The 16,885-nt window shown below is 61.0% G+C and overlaps 1 protein-coding gene and 6 non-coding genes across 7 annotated transcripts; 6 read left to right on the forward strand and 1 right to left on the reverse strand.

Moving 5' to 3' along the window:
- The first annotated feature begins 785 nt into the window (after nt 1–785).
- LOC127396347 (U2 spliceosomal RNA) lies at nt 786–976 on the forward strand. The gene has a single exon (XR_007891974.1). It is a non-coding gene; the product is annotated as a U2 spliceosomal RNA (small nuclear RNA).
- Nucleotides 977–2,976: 2,000 nt separating this feature from the next.
- Nucleotides 2,977–3,167, forward strand: LOC127396348 (U2 spliceosomal RNA). Its single transcript, XR_007891975.1, has one exon. It is a non-coding gene; the product is annotated as a U2 spliceosomal RNA (small nuclear RNA).
- Nucleotides 3,168–7,128: 3,961 nt separating this feature from the next.
- Nucleotides 7,129–7,319, forward strand: LOC127396341 (U2 spliceosomal RNA). Its single transcript, XR_007891968.1, has one exon. It is a non-coding gene; the product is annotated as a U2 spliceosomal RNA (small nuclear RNA).
- A 196-nt stretch (nt 7,320–7,515) lies between these two features.
- On the reverse strand, nt 7,516–11,091 carry LOC127396340 (basic proline-rich protein-like). Its single transcript, XM_051643966.1, has 3 exons — nt 10,896–11,091; nt 8,760–10,129; nt 7,516–8,121 (listed from the first exon to the last, which is right to left on the reverse strand). Exons 1-3 carry the CDS (start codon nt 11,089–11,091, stop codon nt 7,516–7,518), a joined length of 2,172 nt encoding a protein of 723 aa, XP_051499926.1.
- LOC127396342 (U2 spliceosomal RNA) lies at nt 8,375–8,565 on the forward strand. Its single transcript, XR_007891969.1, has one exon. It is a non-coding gene; the product is annotated as a U2 spliceosomal RNA (small nuclear RNA).
- LOC127396343 (U2 spliceosomal RNA) lies at nt 10,383–10,573 on the forward strand. The gene has a single exon (XR_007891970.1). It is a non-coding gene; the product is annotated as a U2 spliceosomal RNA (small nuclear RNA).
- Nucleotides 11,092–15,544: 4,453 nt separating the features above from the next.
- Nucleotides 15,545–15,735, forward strand: LOC127396344 (U2 spliceosomal RNA). The gene has a single exon (XR_007891971.1). It is a non-coding gene; the product is annotated as a U2 spliceosomal RNA (small nuclear RNA).
- The last annotated feature ends 1,150 nt before the right edge of the window (nt 15,736–16,885 follow it).

The following is a 16,885-nucleotide window of genomic DNA, read 5'->3' on the forward strand; positions in this document are numbered from 1 at the left end:
GCTGGTTCGGGGCTGCCCGGGGTCGGTTCAGTTCTCCCGGGGTCCGTTCGGGTCGGTTCGGGGCTCTTGGTGGCGGTTCGGCACTTTCCGGTGCTGGTTCAGGGCTTCGGGTGGCGGTTCGGGGCCGGTTCAGAGCTTCCCGGGGTCGGTTCGGAGCTCCTGGGGTTCGGTTCAGAGCTCCCCGGGGGTCCGTTCGGGGCTCTTCAGGCCGGTTCGGGGCTCCCCGAGGTACCGTTCAGGGCTGCCTCGGGCGTGGCTCGGGGCTCCTGGGGGTCCGGTTCGGGGGATCGCGAGGTAGGTTTGGGGCTCCCAGGGATCGGTTCGGAGCTCCTGGGTCTGGTTCGGAGCTCCAGGGGCGGTTCAGGGCTCCCCGGGGGGTAGTTCGGGTTTCCTGGGAGTCGGTTCGGAGCTCCTGGGGGTCGGTTCGGTTCTCCCGGGTTCGGTTCGGGGCTCTTCGGGGCGGTTCGGGGCGGTTTGGGGCTCCCGGGTTCGGTTCGGGGCGGTTCGGTGTTTCGGCGCCAGAGGGGAGACGCTGGGGATCACGGGGGCGGGGTTATGCTAATTTTACCGCGTTAGCAAGATCTAGGGGCTGATGGGAGCCGCGTCTCGGGTTTGAGGGAGTTTCTGGGGGGGGCGGTGGGCGCGGGTTTCAGGGGCATGTGCGGATAGGGCGGGGGACAATGAATATAAGGGAGAGTTGGGGCCGTTTTGGGGCTCCCGGGGGTGAGCGCGACGTGGGGGTGTCCCCGGGGCCGTGCGGAGCGGCGGGCGGGGCGTTGTGGGGCATCGCTTCTCGGCCTTTTGGCTAAGATCAAGTGTAGTATCTGTTCTTATCAGTTTAATATCTGATACGTCCTCGATGAGAGGACTTTATATTAAACGGATTTTTGGGCGCGGGAGTTGGACCCGGAGCTTGCTCCCTCCGCTCCGCGCATCGTCCCGGTATTGCAGTGCCTCCGGGAACGGTGCACCCCTGCTGGGGACCTCACTGGTTAACGAAAGAGCTCGTTCATTACTCTAATTATTTCATCTGATGCTTTATCTCTCTCTCTTCCCCCCCCGGTTCCCAGTCCCTCTCCCCCCGTGTCTCCCGTGTCCTCCAGCTCCTCTCCCGGTTCTTTCCCCCTCTCCCCGACCCCAGTCCCGTTGCTGTCTGCCCAGGTCGGGTTTCCTACGGGCGATTCGGGGCTCCTCGGGCCGGTTCGGGCCTCCTGGGGGTCGGTTCTGGGCTCCCAGGGGCCTTTCGGGGATCTTCGTGGCTGCCCGGAGGTCGGTTCGGTTCTCCCGGGGTCCGTTCGGGGCGGTTTGGGGCTGCCCGGGGGCAGTTCGGGGCTCCCGGGGCTGGTTCGGGGATCTTCGGGCCGGTTTTCCCGGGGTCCGTTCGGGGCGGTTCGGCACTTTCCGGTGCTGGTTTGGGGTTTCGGGGCTGGTTCGGGGCTCCCGGGGGTCGGTTCGGGGCAGTTCGGGGCAGGTTCAGGGCTTCCCGGGGTCGGTTCGGAGCTCCCCAGGGGTCCGTTCGGGGCCGTTCGGGGCTCCGCGAGGTACCGTTCGGGGCTGCCTTGGGCGTGGTTCGGAGCTCCCGGGGCTGGTTCGGAGCTCCAGGGGCGGTTCGGGGCTCCCCGGGGAGTAGTTCGGGTTTCCTGGGGGTCGGGTCGGTTCTCCCGGGGAACATTCGGAGCTCTTCGGGGCTCCCGGGTTCGGTTCGGGGCTCTTCGGGACGGTTCGGGGCTCTTGGTGGCGGTTCGGCACTTTCCGGTGCTGGTTCGGGGCTTCGGGTGGCGGTTCGGGGCTCCCGGGGGTCGGTTCGGAGCTCCTGGGGGTCGGTTCGGAGCTCCCCAGGGGTCCGTTCGGGGTGGTTCGGCACTTTCCGGTGCTGGTTCGGGGCTTCGGGTGGCGGTTCGGGGCTCCCAGGGGCTGGTTCGGGGATCTTCGGGCCGGTTCGGGGCTGCCCGGGGCGTGGTTCGGGACTTTGGATGGCGGTTCGGGGCTCCCCGGAGGTCGGTTCGGATCTCCCGGGGTCCGTTCGGGGCGGTTTGGGGCTGCCCGGGGGGTAGTTCGGGGCTCCCGGGGCTGGTTCGGGGATCTTCGGGCCGGTTCGGGGCTCCCCGGGGATCGGTTCGGTTCTCCCGGGGTCCGTTCGGGACGGTCCGGGGCTCTTGGTGGCGGTTCGGCACTTTCCGGTGCTGGTTCGGGGCTTCGGGTGGCGGTTCGGGGCCGGTTCAGGGCTCTTCGGGCCGGTTCGGGGCTCCCCGAGGTACCGTTCGGGGCTGCCTCGGGCGTGGCTCGGGGCTCCTGGGGGTCGGTTCGGGGATCGCGAGGTAGGTTTGGGGCTCCCAGGGATCGGTTCGGAGCTCCTGGGGGTCGGTTCGGAGCTCCAGGGGCGGTTCGGGGCTCCCCGGGGGGTAGTTTGGGTTTCCTGGGGGTCGGTTCGGAGGTCCTGGGGTTCGGTTCGGTTCTCCCGAGGTCCGTTCGGGGCGGTTCGGGGCTCGTTCAGGGCGGCTCGGGGCTCCCGGGTTCGGTTCGGGGCGGTTCGGTGTTTCGGGCGCCAGAGGGGAGACTCTGGGGGTCCGTTCAGGGCGGTTCGGGGCTCCTCGGGGGTCGGTTCGGTTCTCCCAGGTTCGGTTCGGGACTCTTCGGGGCGGTTCGGGGCGGTTTGGCGCTCCCTGGGGTCGGTTCGGGGCGGTTCGGGGCGTTTCGGTGTTTCGGGCGCCAGAGGGGAGACGCTGGGGATCACGGGGGCGGGGTTATGCTAATTTTACCGCGTTAGCAAGATCTAGGGGCTGATGGGAGCCGCGTCTCGGGTTTGAGGGAGTTTCTGGGGGGGGCGGTGGGCGCGGGTTTCAGGGGCATGTGCGGATAGGGCGGGGGACAATGAATATAAGGGAGAGTTGGGGCCGTTTTGGGGCTCCCGGGGGTGAGCGCGACGTGGGGGTGTCCCCGGGGCCGTGCGGAGCGGCGGGCGGGGCGTTGTGGGGCATCGCTTCTCGGCCTTTTGGCTAAGATCAAGTGTAGTATCTGTTCTTATCAGTTTAATATCTGATACGTCCTCGATGAGAGGACTTTATATTAAACGGATTTTTGGGCGCGGGAGTTGGACCCGGAGCTTGCTCCCTCCGCTCCGCGCATCGTCCCGGTATTGCAGTGCCTCCGGGAACGGTGCACCCCTGCTGGGGACCTCACTGGTTAACGAAAGAGCTCGTTCATTGCTCTTAATTATGTCATCTGACCCTTCATCTCTCTCCCTTCCCCCCACCGCTTCCCAGTCCCTCTCCCCCCGTGTCCTCCAGCTCCTCTCCCGGTTCTTTCCCCCTCTCCCCGACCCCAGTCCCATTGCTGTCTGCCCAGGTCGGGTTTCCTGGGGTCCGTCCAGGGCTCCCCGGGAATCGGCTCGTGGCTCCTGGGGGTGGGTTCTGGGCTCCTGGGGGTCGGTTCGGCACTTTCCGGAGCCGTTCGGGGCTCTTCGTGGCGGTTCGGGGCTTCCCGGGGTCTGTTCTGGGTTTCTGGGGGTTGGTTCACAGAATCACAGAATCATAGAATCCCAGGGGTTGGAAGGGACCTCGAAAGATCATCTAGGCCAACCCCCCTGCCAGAGCAGGGTCCCCCAGAGCACATCGCACAGGAAGGTGTCCAGGCGGGTTTTGAATGTCTCCAGAGAAGGAGACTCCCCAGCCTCTCTGGGCAGCCTGGCCCAGGGCTCTGTCACTCTCACAGTAACAAAATTTTTCCTGATACTCACATTGAACCTCTTATGCTCCAATTTGCATCCGTTACCCCTTGTCCTATCACTGGTCATCACTGAAAAAAGCTTCACTCCATCTTCTTGACACTCACCCTTTACGTACTTGTAAACATTGATGAGGTCCCCCCTCAGTCTCCTTTTCTCCAAACTAAAGAGCCCCAGCTCCCTCAGCCTTTCCTCATCAGGGAGATGTTCCACTCCCTTCATCATCTTTGTGGCTCTGCGCTGGACTCTTTCAAGCAGTTCCCTGTCCTTCTTGAACTGAGGGGCCCAGAACTGGACACAATACTCCAGATGCGGCCTCACCAGGGCAGAATAGAGGGGGAGGAGAACCTCTCTTGACCGACTAACCACCCCCTTTCTAATGCACCCCAGGATGCCATTGGCCTTCTTGGCTACAAGGGCACATTGCTGGCTCATGGTCATCCTCCTGTCTACCAGGACCCCCAGATCCCTTTCCCCTACCCTGCTCTCCAGCAGCTCAGCCCCCAACCTGTACTGGTGCATGATGTTTTTCTTCCCCAAATGCAAAACTCTACACTTGCCCTTGTTGAACTTCATCAGGTTTTTCCCCACCCAAGTCTCCAGCCTGTCTAGGTCTCTCTGAATGGCAGCACAGCCTTCTGGTGTGTCAGCCACTCCTCCCAGCTTGGTGTCAGCAGCAAACTTGCTGAGGGTACATTCTGTACCCTCATCCAGGTCGTTGATGAAGATGTTGAACAACACCGGTCCCAGCACTGACCCCTGAGGGACTCCACTAGTCACAGGCCTCCAACTAGATTCTGCCCCATTGACTACAACTCTCTGACTTCTTCCTTTCAACCAGTTCTTGATCCACCTCACTGCCTGATCATCAAACCCATACTTGATCAACTTATCTACAAGGATGCTGTGGGAGACGGTGTCAAATGCTTGACTGAAATCAAGATAGACCACATCCACCGCTCTGCCATCATCTATCCACCTAGTAATTTCCTCATAGAAGGCTATGAGGTTAGTCAAACATGACTTACCCTTGGTAAAACCATGTTGACTGCTCTTGATGACCCCCATCTCCTTGATATGTCTAGAGATAGTGCCAAGGACAAGTTGTTCCATCACCTTTCCAGGGATGGAGGTGAGGCTGACCGGTCTATAGTTACCCGGGTCCTCCTTCTTGCCCTTCTTGTAGACTGGAGTGACATTTGCTGTCCTCCAGTCCTCAGGCACCTCTCCTGTTACCCATGACTTACCGAAGATGATGGAGGGTGAACTAACAATGACCTCCGCCAGCTCCCTCAGCACCCTTGGATGCATTTCATCCGGACCCATCGATTTATGGATGTCCAGATTGCTCAACTGATCCCTAACCCAATCCTCATCTACCTTGGCAGACTCCTCCTTTATCTTGACTTCTTCTGGGCCTATATGAAACTGGGGCTCCTGGGGAAATCCTGCAGGAGTAAAGACAGAGACAAAGAAGGCATTCAGCACCTCTGCCTTCTTTATATCCTCTGTCACCAGGGCACCCACCTCATTCAGCAGTGGGCCTATATTGCCTCTGGTGTTAGTTTTGTTGGCTATGTATTTGAAAAAGCCCTTTCTGTTGTCCTTGACCTGACTTGCGAGGTTAAGTTCCAAGGAGGCCTTAGCTTTCCTAGTTGCCTCCCTGCATCCTCTGACAACAGTCCTATATTCCTCCCAAGTGACCAGCCCCTCCTTCCATGATCTATAGATTTTCCTTTTCCATTTGATTTTGCCCAGCAGTTCCTCGGGGCTCCCGGAGCCGGTTCGGGGATCTTCTTGGCGGTTCGGGGCTGCCCGGGGGGTAGTTCGGGGCTCTTCCTGGCGGTTCGGTGCTTCAGATGGCGGTTCGGGGCTCCCAGGGGCTGGTTCGGGGATCTTCGGGCCTGTTCGGGGCTGCCCGGGGCGTGGTTCAGGACTTTGGGTGGCGGTTCGGGGCTCCCCGGAGGTCGATTCGGTTCTCCCGGGGTCCGCTCGGGGCTCCCGGGGCTCGTTCGGGGCGGTTCGGGGCTCCCGGAGTCGTTTCGGGGCTCCTGGAGGTCGGTCTGGGGCTCCCCAGGATGTAGTTCGGGTTTCCCCGGGGGACCTGGCTGGTTAACTGCAGAGCCCGTTAATTACTCTAATTATCTCATCTGACCCTTCATCTCTTTTCCTTCCCCCCCCCCGGTTCCCAGTCCCTCTCCCCCCGTGTCTCCCGTTCCCTCCAGCTCCTCTCCCGGTTCTTTCCCCCTCTCCCCAGTCCCGCTGCCGTCAGCCCAGGTCGGGTTTCCTACAGGCGATTCGGGGCTCTTCGGGCTGGTTCGGGCCTCCTGGGGGTCGGTTCGGGGCTCCCAGGGGCTGGTTCGGGGATCTTCGGGCTGGTTCGGGGCTGCCCGGGGTCGGTTCAGTTCTCCCGGGGTCCGTTCGGGTCGGTTCGGGGCTCTTGGTGGCGGTTCGGCACTTTCCGGTGCTGGTTCAGGGCTTCGGGTGGCGGTTCGGGGCCGGTTCAGAGCTTCCCGGGGTCGGTTCGGAGCTCCTGGGGTTCGGTTCAGAGCTCCCCGGGGGTCCGTTCGGGGCTCTTCAGGCCGGTTCGGGGCTCCCCGAGGTACCGTTCGGGGCTGCCTCGGGCGTGGCTCGGGGCTCCTGGGGGTCGGTTCGGGGATCGCGAGGTAGGTTTGGGGCTCCCAGGGATCGGTTCGGAGCTCCTGGGGGCTGGTTCGGAGCTCCAGGGGCGGTTCGGGGCTCGCCGGGGGGTAGTTCGGGTTTCCTGGGGGTCGGTTCGGAGGTCCTGGGGTTCGGTTCGGTTCTCCCGAGGTCCGTTCGGGGCGGTTCGGGGCTCGTTCAGGGCGGTTCGGGGCTCCCGGGTTCGGTTCGGGGCGGTTCGGTGTTTCGGGCGCCAGAGGGGAGACTCTGGGGGTCCGTTCAGGGCGGTTCGGGGCTCCTCGGGGGTCGGTTCGGGGCTCCCGGGGTCCGTTCGGGTCAGTTCGGGGCTCCCTGGGGTCGGTTCGGTTCTCCCAGGTTCGGTTCGGGACTCTTCGGGGCGGTTCGGGGCGGTTTGGGGCTCCCGGGTTCGGTTCGGGGCGGTTTGGGGCTCCCTGGGGTCGGTTCGGGGCGGTTCGGGGCGGTTCGGTGTTTCGGCGCCAGAGGGGAGACGCTGGGGATCACGGGGGCGGGGTTATGCTAATTTTACCGCGTTAGCAAGATCTAGGGGCTGATGGGAGCCGCGTCTCGGGTTTGAGGGAGTTTCTGGGGGGGGCGGTGGGCGCGGGTTTCAGGGGCATGTGCGGATAGGGCGGGGGACAATGAATATAAGGGAGAGTTGGGGCCGTTTTGGGGCTCCCGGGGGTGAGCGCGACGTGGGGGTGTCCCCGGGGCCGTGCGGAGCGGCGGGCGGGGCGTTGTGGGGCATCGCTTCTCGGCCTTTTGGCTAAGATCAAGTGTAGTATCTGTTCTTATCAGTTTAATATCTGATACGTCCTCGATGAGAGGACTTTATATTAAACGGATTTTTGGGCGCGGGAGTTGGACTCGGAGCTTGCTCCCTCCGCTCCGCGCATCGTCCCGGTATTGCAGTGCCTCCGGGAACGGTGCACCCCTGCTGGGGACCTCACTGGTTAACGAAAGAGCTCGTTCATTACTCTAATTATTTCATCTGATGCTTTATCTCTCTCTCTTCCCCCCCCCGGTTCCCAGTCCCTCTCCCCCCGTGTCTCCCGTTCCCTCCAGCTCCTCTCCCGGTTCTTTCCCCCTCTCCCCGACCCCAGTCCCGGAGCCGTCAGCCCAGGTCGGGTTTCTTAGGGGCGATTCGGGGCTCCCGGGGGTCGGTTCGAGGCTCTTCGGGCCGGTTCGTGGCTCCCGGGGTCCGTTCGGGTCAGTTCGGGGCTCTTGGTGGCGGTTCGGCACTTTCCGGTGCTGGTTCGGGGCTCCCGGGGGTCGGTTCGGGGCCGGTTCAGAGCTTCCTGGGGTCGGTTCGGAGCTCCTGGGGTTCGGTTCGCAGCTCCCCGGGGGTCCGTTCGGGGCTCTTCGGGCCGGTTCGGGGCTCCCCGAGGTACCGTTCGGGGCTGCCTCGGGCGTGGCTCGGGGCTCCTGGGTCTGGTTCGGAGCTCCAGGGGCGGTTCAGGGCTCCCCGGGGGGTAGTTCGGGTTTCCTGGGGGTCGGTTCGGAGCTCCTGGGGGTCGGTTCGGTTCTCCCGGGTTCGGTTCGGGGCTCCCGGGTTCGGTTCGGGGCGGTTCGGGGCGGTTTGGGGCTCCCGGGTTCGGTTCGGGGCGGTTTGGGGCTCCCAGGTTCGGTTCGGTTCTCCTGGGGGTCGGTTCGGAGCTCCCGGGGCTGATTTGGGGCTCCCGGGTTCGGTTCGGGGCGGTTCGGGGCGGTTCGGTGTTTCGGGCGCCAGAGGGGAGACGCTGGGGATCACGGGGGCGGGGTTATGCTAATTTTACCGCGTTAGCAAGATCTAGGGGCTGATGGGAGCCGCGTCTCGGGTTTGAGGGAGTTTCTGGGGGGGGCGGTGGGCGCGGGTTTCAGGGGCATGTGCGGATAGGGCGGGGGACAATGAATATAAGGGAGAGTTGGGGCCGTTTTGGGGCTCCCGGGGGTGAGCGCGACGTGGGGGTGTCCCCGGGGCCGTGCGGAGCGGCGGGCGGGGCGTTGTGGGGCATCGCTTCTCGGCCTTTTGGCTAAGATCAAGTGTAGTATCTGTTCTTATCAGTTTAATATCTGATACGTCCTCGATGAGAGGACTTTATATTAAACGGATTTTTGGGCGCGGGAGTTGGACCCGGAGCTTGCTCCCTCCGCTCCGCGCATCGTCCCGGTATTGCAGTGCCTCCGGGAACGGTGCACCCCTGCGGGGGACCTCACTGGTTAATGAGAGAGCTCGTTCATTACTCTTAATTATCTCATCTGATGCTTTATCTCTCTCTCTTCCCCCCCCGGTTCCCAGTCCTTCTCCCCCCGTGTCTCCCGTTCCCTCCAGCTCCTCTCCCGGTTCTTTCCCCCTGTCCCCAGTCCCGGAGCCGTCAGCCCAGGTCGGGTTTCCTACGGGCGATTCGGGGCTCTTCGGACCGGTTCGGGCCTCCTGGGGGTCGGTTCGGGGCTCCCAGGGGCCGTTCGGGGATCTTCGTGGCGGTTCGGGGCTGCCCGGAGGTCGGTTCGGTTCTCCCGGGGTCCGTTCGGGGCGGTTTGGGGCTGCCCGGGGGCAGTTCGGGGCTCCCGGGGCTGGTTCGGGGATCTTCGGGCCGGTTTTCCCGGGGTCCGTTCGGGGCGGTTCGGCACTTTCCGGTGCTGGTTTGGGGTTTCGGGGCTGGTTCGGTGCTCCCGGGGGTCGGTTCGGGGCGGTTCGGGGCAGGTTCAGGGCTTCCCGGGGTCGGTTCGGAGCTCCCCAGGGGTCCGTTCGGGGCGGTTCGGGGCTCCGCGAGGTACCGTTCGGGGCTGCCTTGGGCGTGGTTCGGAGCTCCCGGGGCTGGTTCGGTGTTCCAGGGGCGGTTCGGGGCTCCCCGGGGAGTAGTTCGGGTTTCCTGGGGGTCGGGTCGGTTCTCCCGGGGAACATTCGGAGCTCTTCGGGGCTCTTCGGGACGGTTCGGGGCTCTTGGTGGCGGTTCGGCACTTTCCGGTGCTGGTTCGGGGCTTCGGGTGGCTGTTCGGGGCTCCCAGGGGCTGGTTCGGGGATCTTCGGGCCGGTTCGGGGCTGCCCGGGGCGTGGTTCGGGACTTTGGATGGCTTTTCGGGGCTCCCGGAGGTCGGTTCGGTTCTCCCGGGGTCCGTTCGGGGCGGTTTGGGGCTGCCCGGGGGGTAGTTCGGGGATCTTCGGGCCGGTTCGGGGCTCCCCGGGGGTCGGTTCGGTTCTCCCGGGGTCCGTTCGGGACGGTCCGGGGCTCTTGGTGGTGGTTCGGCACTTTCCGGTGCTGGTTAGGGACTCCCAGGGGCGGTTCGGGGCCGGTTCAGGGCTCTTCGGGCCGGTTCGGGGCTCCCGGAGGTACCGTTCGGGGCTGCCTCGGGCGTGGCTCGGGGCTCCTGGGGGTCGGTTCGGGGATCGCGAGGTAGGTTTGGGGCTCCCAGGGATCGGTTCGGAGCTCCTGGGGGCTGGTTCGGAGCTCCAGGGGCGGTTCGGGGCTCCCCGGGGGGTAGTTCGGGTTTCCTGGGGGTCGGTTCGGAGGTCCTGGGGTTCGGTTCGGTTCTCCCGAGGTCCGTTCGGGGCGGTTCGGGGCTCGTTCAGGGCGGCTCGGGGCTCCCGGGTTCGGTTAGGGGCGGTTCGGTGTTTCGGGCGCCAGAGGGGAGACTCTGGGGGTCCGTTCAGGGCGGTTCGGGGCTCCTCGGGGGTCGGTTCGGTTCTCCCGGGTTCGGTTCGGGGCGGTTTGGGGCTCCAGGGTTCGGTTCGGGGCGGTTCGGTGTTTCGGCGCCAGAGGGGAGACGCTGGGGATCACGGGGGCGGGGTTATGCTAATTTTACCGCGTTAGCAAGATCTAGGGGCTGATGGGAGCCGCGTCTCGGGTTTGAGGGAGTTTCTGGGGGGGGCGGTGGGCGCGGGTTTCAGGGGCATGTGCGGATAGGGCGGGGGACAATGAATATAAGGGAGAGTTGGGGCCGTTTTGGGGCTCCCGGGGGTGAGCGCGACGTGGGGGTGTCCCCGGGGCCGTGCGGAGCGGCGGGCGGGGCGTTGTGGGGCATCGCTTCTCGGCCTTTTGGCTAAGATCAAGTGTAGTATCTGTTCTTATCAGTTTAATATCTGATACGTCCTCGATGAGAGGACTTTATATTAAACGGATTTTTGGGCGCGGGAGTTGGACCCGGAGCTTGCTCCCTCCGCTCCGCGCATCGTCCCGGTATTGCAGTGCCTCCGGGAACGGTGCACCCCTGCTGGGGACCTCACTGGTTAATGAGAGAGCTCGTTCATTACTCTTAATTATCTCATCTGATGCTTTATCTCTCTCTCTTTCCCCCCCCGGTTCCCAGTCCCTCTCCCCCCGTGTCTCCCGTGTCCTCCAGCTCCTCTCCCGGTTCTTTCCCCCTCTCCCCGACCCCAGTCCCGTTGCTGTCTGCCCAGGTCGGGTTTCCCGGGGGCCGTTCGGGGCTCCCCGGGAATCGGCTCGTGGCTCCCTGGGGGCAGTTCGGGGCTCCCTGGGGGTCGGTTCTGGGCTTCCAGGGCCGTTCGGGGATCTTCAGGCCAGTTCAGGGCTGCCCCGGGGGCAGTTCGGGGCTGCCAGGGGCAGTTCGGGGCTCCTGCGGTCGGTTCGGGGCTCCTGGGGGGTATTTCCGGGTTCCCAGGGGTCGGTTCGGGGCTCCAGGGGCTGGTTCAGCGCTCCCCGGGGGGTAGTTTGGGTTTCCCGGGGGTTCGTTCGGAGGTCCTGGGGGTCGGTTCGGGGCTCCCCGGGCATCGTTTCGGGGCTTCCGGAGCCGTTCGGGGCTCTTCGTGGCGGTTCGGCACTTTCTGGTGCTGGTTCGGGGCTCCTGGGGTCGGTTCGGGGCTCCAGGGGAGTAGTTCTGGGTTTCTGGGGGTTGGTTCACAGAATCACAGAATCACAGAATCCCAGGGGTTGGAAGGGACCTCGAAAGATCATCTAGGCCAACCCCCCTGCCAGAGCAGGGTCCCCCAGAGCACATCGCACAGGAAGGTGTCCAGGCGGGTTTGAATGTCTCCAGAGAAGGAGACTCCCCAGCCTCTCTGGGCAGCCTGGCCCAGGGCTCTGTCACTCTCACAGTAACAAAATTTTTCCTGATACTCACATTGAACCTTCTATGCTCCAATTTGCATCCGTTACCCCTTGTCCTATCACTGGTCATCACTGAAAAAAGCTTCACTCCATCTTCTTGACACTCCCCCTTTACGTACTTGTAAACATTGATGAGGTCACCCCTCAGTCTCCTTTTCTCCAAACTAAAGAGACCCAGCTCCCTCAGCCTTTCCTCATAAGGGAGATGTTCCACTCCCTTCATCATCTTTGTGGCTCTGCGCTGGACTCTTTCAAGGACTTCCCTGTCCTTCCTGAACTGAGGGGCCCAGAACTGGACACAATACTCCAGATGCGGCCTCACCAAGGCAGAACAGAGGGGGAGGAGAACCTCTCTTGACCGACTAACCACCCCCTTTCTAATGCACCCCAGGATCCATTGGCCTTCTTAGCCACAAGGGCACATTGCTGGCTCATGGTCATCCTCCTGTCTACCAGGACCCCCAGATCCCTTTCACCTACCCTGCTCTCCAGCAGCTCAGCCCCCAGCCTGTACTGGTACATGATGTTTTTCTTCCCCAAATGCAAAACTCTACACTTGCCCTTTCGGGTCACGGAAGTATCCTTTCCTGAGATAGTCTGTGCCAAGGATGCACGGAGCACCTGGGCCAGTCACTATAGGGTGCGTTTGCCACTCCTTACCAGTGAGGCTCACACCGGCCTCCACAACAGTCAGTTGTTGAGAACCTCCTGTCACTCCAGAGATAGTGACAGAGTCTGTCCCTTTATGATTCGATGGCATTAGAGTGCACTGTGCACCAGTGTCCACCAAAGCTTTATATCTTTGTGGTTCTGACGTGCCAGGCCACCGAATCCACACAGTCCAATAAACTCGGTTGTCCCTCTCCTCCTCCTGGCTGGAGGCAGGGCATCCCTAGGGTTGAGCACTAGAGCTCGATGAACCATCCTGGTTGTTGACTGGTGCAACCTTCTTCTTGGAAGAACCATCTCCTGGCTTTGTTCTGTTTAGTAGCTCTTGCACACGTAACTGGAGAACATCAGTGGGTTTCTTGTCCCAGACTCTCATGTCCTCTTTAAAATAATTTTTCAAGAGAGACCACAGGTGGCGTCTCAGTGGGTCCCGTCCCTCTCGCTGCTGTCTCGTAGCAGGACGTCTCTTCTTAATGGTTGCAACACGTGACCAGTTGTCTCTAGGAAGAATCTGGAGTTTACTTCCCCATCCATTTGGCATCTTATTCTTCCTGTCAGTCATTTTCTTAACGGCTGAGGTTTGGAAGTAAAGGGAATCAGAGAGGATGTCTCCATACTGTTGTGCTTTAACAGTTACCTCACGTACAGTTGGTCTTTCGTAACCTTCAAAACATCCCATGAAGGAGAATATATGGGCATGCGCTGCTGGTACAGCCTGAACAAACTTCCGGAACATTTGCGTGTCACACTCGACATCATCAGGATCTGTGATTCCATCTTTATTATAGATCACTTCTCGCACAGCAATCTCTCTCAAGTAGGTGATGGCTTTCTCGAGAGTGGGTGTTCTGCTTCGGCGCCATCCGATGTCACCCTTGTGGGGGTATCACTCTCTCACAGCTGAAAGGAGTCGGTCCCACAGGGTAGTAGTTCCTGTCTTACTACTAAGTGCTCTGTCAATACCAGCATCTCTGGCCAGGGATCCCAACTGCTTGGCTTCTCTCTCATCCACATTGTAGGTCTCAGCACCACTATCAAAGCATCGGAGCAGCCAAGGAAGGATTCTCTCACCATCAATGCGGGTGAAGTCCTTTCTCATGAGGCGCAGTTCTTTCATAGAGAAAGGGTGGGCGAGGTCACCGTCGTCATCTGATTGAGGTGGGCCTGCTGTTCTTTTATTTGCTTGAGAGTGGCCTGGTTTTTTATCTGTCTGAGAGTGGCCTGGTTTTTTATCTGTCTGAGAGGTACCTGCTCCATCATCTGATTTAGAATCCTTCCCTTCCTCACCGTCAGCCTCTGTCTGAGAGGCACCTGCTCCATCAACTGTATTAGGATCCTCTTCTTCCTCACCCTCACCTTCTGCTGCTTCAAGGAACTCTGGATGTCTCAGACGGGAGCGGGTGAAAAGGGTGGAGCGCTTTGCCTTTGCCTTGCTCCTGGTCACAGGGTCAACTAGCTTGATTTGCGATGGGTCAGACTTTATCTTTGTAGGAGCAGTTGTTTTTGTAGCAGTAGGAGTGGTGGTATTGGCAGCAGTGGTGTTGGCAGCAGCAGTGGCAGCAACATTGCCTGTGGGGGAATGGCAGTGAGCAGAACAGCATCTTGCCCTACGCATCCACAATATATTATAAACATTCAGCAAAAACATCCCCACTGCAACCATGCTATTCACATCAAGAGCTGGGAGATTCAGCTTGAGAGAATATGGAGAGGTAAAACTGAACCAGCTATTGCTGTTACCAACATGGACCGTTCCATTCACTTTAGGAGTTGTACCAGTAGGACTAGCAGTGTAACTGTACACATCTACCACTCTACCATCATCTATCCACCTAGTAATTTCCTCATAGAAGGCTATGAGGTTAGTCAAACATGACTTAACCTTGGCAAAACCATGCTGACTGCTCTTGATGACCCCCATCTCCTTGATATGCCTAGAGACAGTGCCAAGGACAAGTTGTTCCATCACCTTTCCAGGGATGGAGGTGAGGCTGACCGGTCTATAGTTACCCGGGTCCTCCTTCTTGCCCTTCTTGTAGACTGCAGTGACATTTGCAGTCCTCCAGTCCTCAGGCACCTCTCTTGTTACCCATGACTTACCGAAGATGATGGAGACTGGACTAGCAATGACCTCCGCCAGCTCCCTCAGCACCCTTGGATGCATTTCATCCGGACCCATCGATTTATGGATGTCCAGATTGCTCAACTGATCCCTAACCCAATCCTCATCTACCTTGGCAAACTCCTCCTTTATCTTGACTTCTTCTAGGGCTATATGAAACTGGGACTCCTGGGGAAATCCTGCAGGAGTAAAGACAGAGGCAACGAAGGCATTCAGCACCTCTGCCTTCTTTATATCCTCTGTCACCAGGGCACCCACCTCATTCAGCAGTGGGCCTATATTGCCTCTGGTGTTAGTTTTGTTGGCTATGTATTTGAAAAAGCCCTTTCTGTTGTCCTTGACCTGACTTGCGAGGTTAAGTTCCAAGGAGGCCTTAGCTTTCCTAGTTGCCTCCCTGCATCCTCTGACAACATTCCTATATTCCTCCCAAGTGACCAGCCCCTCCTTCCATGATCTATAGATTTTCCTTTTCCATTTGATTTTGCCCAGCAGTTCCTCGGGGCTCCCGGAGCCGGTTCGGGGCTCTTCCTGGCGGTTCGGGGCTGCCTGGGGGGTAGTTCAGGGCTCTTCCTGGCGGTTCGGTGCTTCAGGTGGCGGTTCGGGGCTCCCAGGGGCTGGTTCGGGGATCTTCGGGCCGGTTCGGGGCTCCCCGGGGGTCGGTTCGGTTCTCCCGGGGTCCGTTCGGGTCGGTTCGGGGCTCTTGGTGGCGGTTCGGCACTTTCCGGTGCTGGTTCGGGGCCGGTTCAGAGCTTCCCGGGGTCGGTTCGGAGCTCCTGGGGTTCGGTTCGCAGCTCCCCGGGGGTCCGTTCGGGCCGGTTCGGGGCTCCCCGAGGTACCGTTCGGGGCTGCCTCGGGCGTGGCTCGGGGCTCCTGGGGGTCGGTTCGGAGCTCCTGGGTCTGGTTCGGAGCTCCAGGGGCGGTTCGGGGCTCCCCGGGGGGTAGTTCGGGTTTCCTGGGGGTCGGTTCGGTTCTCCCGGGTTCGGTTCGGGGCTCTTCGGGGCGGTTCGGGGCGGTTTGGGGCTCCCGGGTTCGGTTCGGGGCGGTTCGGTGTTTCGGGCGCCAGAGGGGAGACGCTGGGGATCACGGGGGCGGGGTTATGCTAATTTTACCGCGTTAGCAAGATCTAGGGGCTGATGGGAGCCGCGTCTCGGGTTTGAGGGAGTTTCTGGGGGGGGCGGTGGGCGCGGGTTTCAGGGGCATGTGCGGATAGGGCGGGGGACAATGAATATAAGGGAGAGTTGGGGCCGTTTTGGGGCTCCCGGGGGTGAGCGCGACGTGGGGGTGTCCCCGGGGCCGTGCGGAGCGGCGGGCGGGGCGTTGTGGGGCATCGCTTCTCGGCCTTTTGGCTAAGATCAAGTGTAGTATCTGTTCTTATCAGTTTAATATCTGATACGTCCTCGATGAGAGGACTTTATATTAAACGGATTTTTGGGCGCGGGAGTTGGACCCGGAGCTTGCTCCCTCCGCTCCGCGCATCGTCCCGGTATTGCAGTGCCTCCGGGAACGGTGCACCCCTGCTGGGGACCTCACTGGTTAACGAAAGAGCTGGAACCTCTTGCAGCGCCGCTTTGTTACCGGCCCCATCAGCCAATGGGACCCAAGCAGGGGGGGCAGAATTGCCGTGTTACCATGGCAACCCCTGGATAAATCGGCGCGGGGTTCACAGGACGCAGGGTCCCTCCAGCTCCCCCAGCGGCCTCTGACCCGCTAATGACCGCCATCATTAATTACCCTCATTACCTCATTTTCCTGCTCCCGGTTCCTGCGGGATCACCGAGCGCAGCCCCCGGTTCCTTAACCCCAACTCCTCCCCTCTCCTTCCCTCTTCCCTCCTTACCTCTCTCTTCTCTTTCCACTTCCCTCCTGCCACCAGGATCATCTCCCTTCCCTTCCCTTTCTGCTCCCCCTCCCCTTTCCCTTCCTTCCCCTTCCCCTTTCCCACCTCCCTCTTCCTCTTCCCCTCCCCCTCCCCCCCAGCACTGACCCCCCAGTTCAGCTGCCAACACCAGTTTATTGGGACCCATGGACACGACAGAGCCCAGGGGGACACTGAGGTCACCCCTGGGATCATCACTGGGGTCACCACCGGAGGTCACCAATCATTGGGGTCAGCACGGAGGTGCCCACCAGGGCCAACCAGCAGATCTGGCCAATGGCGTTGACCAACAGATCCAACCCCTGGAGTTGCCCACCAGTCACCCAATCGAGTTGCCCAGTGAAGGCGGCCAATGAAGGTGGCCAACGGAATCACTCAAAAGTCACGCACCGCAGTTGCGCAACCGAGTCACCCAACAGAGGTGGCCAATGGAATCGCCCAACAGTCATCCAATGAAGGTGCCCAACGGAGTCGCCCAACGGAGGTGGCCAATGAAGGTGGCCAATAGAGTTGCCCAGTAGAGCTGCTCAATAGAATCACCCAATGAAAGTGGCCAATGGAATCGCCCAATGAAGGTGACCAATGAAGATGGCCAATAGAGTCACCCAATAGAGTCACCCAATGGAGGTGGCCAATGGAGGTGGCCAGTAGAGTTGCCCAATGAAGGTGGCCAATGGAGTCACCGAATGAAGGTGGCCAATAGTCGCCCAACAGAGTCATCCAATAGAGTTGATCAGTGAAGCTGGCCAACAGTCGCCCAATGGAGTCGCCCAATGAAGGTGGCCAATGAA

This window comes from Apus apus, unplaced genomic scaffold (assembly GCF_020740795.1).
Source record: "Apus apus isolate bApuApu2 unplaced genomic scaffold, bApuApu2.pri.cur manual_scaffold_81_ctg1, whole genome shotgun sequence".
NCBI classification, from domain to species: Eukaryota; Metazoa; Chordata; class Aves; order Apodiformes; family Apodidae; genus Apus; species Apus apus.

Excerpts from the sequence above, each read along its gene's own strand:
- LOC127396340 (XM_051643966.1), bottom strand. The coding sequence starts at position 11,091 with ATGCCCGGGGAGCCCCGAACCGACCCCCAGGACCTCCGAACGAACCCC. Across the intron at positions 10,130-10,895 it reads AGCCCCGAACTGCCCCCGGG|CGTCTCCCCTCTGGCGCCGA; the intron begins GCAGCCCTGAAC and ends CGTGATCCCCAG. Across the intron at positions 8,122-8,759 it reads CGAAGAGCCCCGAATCGCCC|CGTCTCCCCTCTGGCGCCCG; the intron begins GTAGGAAACCCG and ends CGTGATCCCCAG.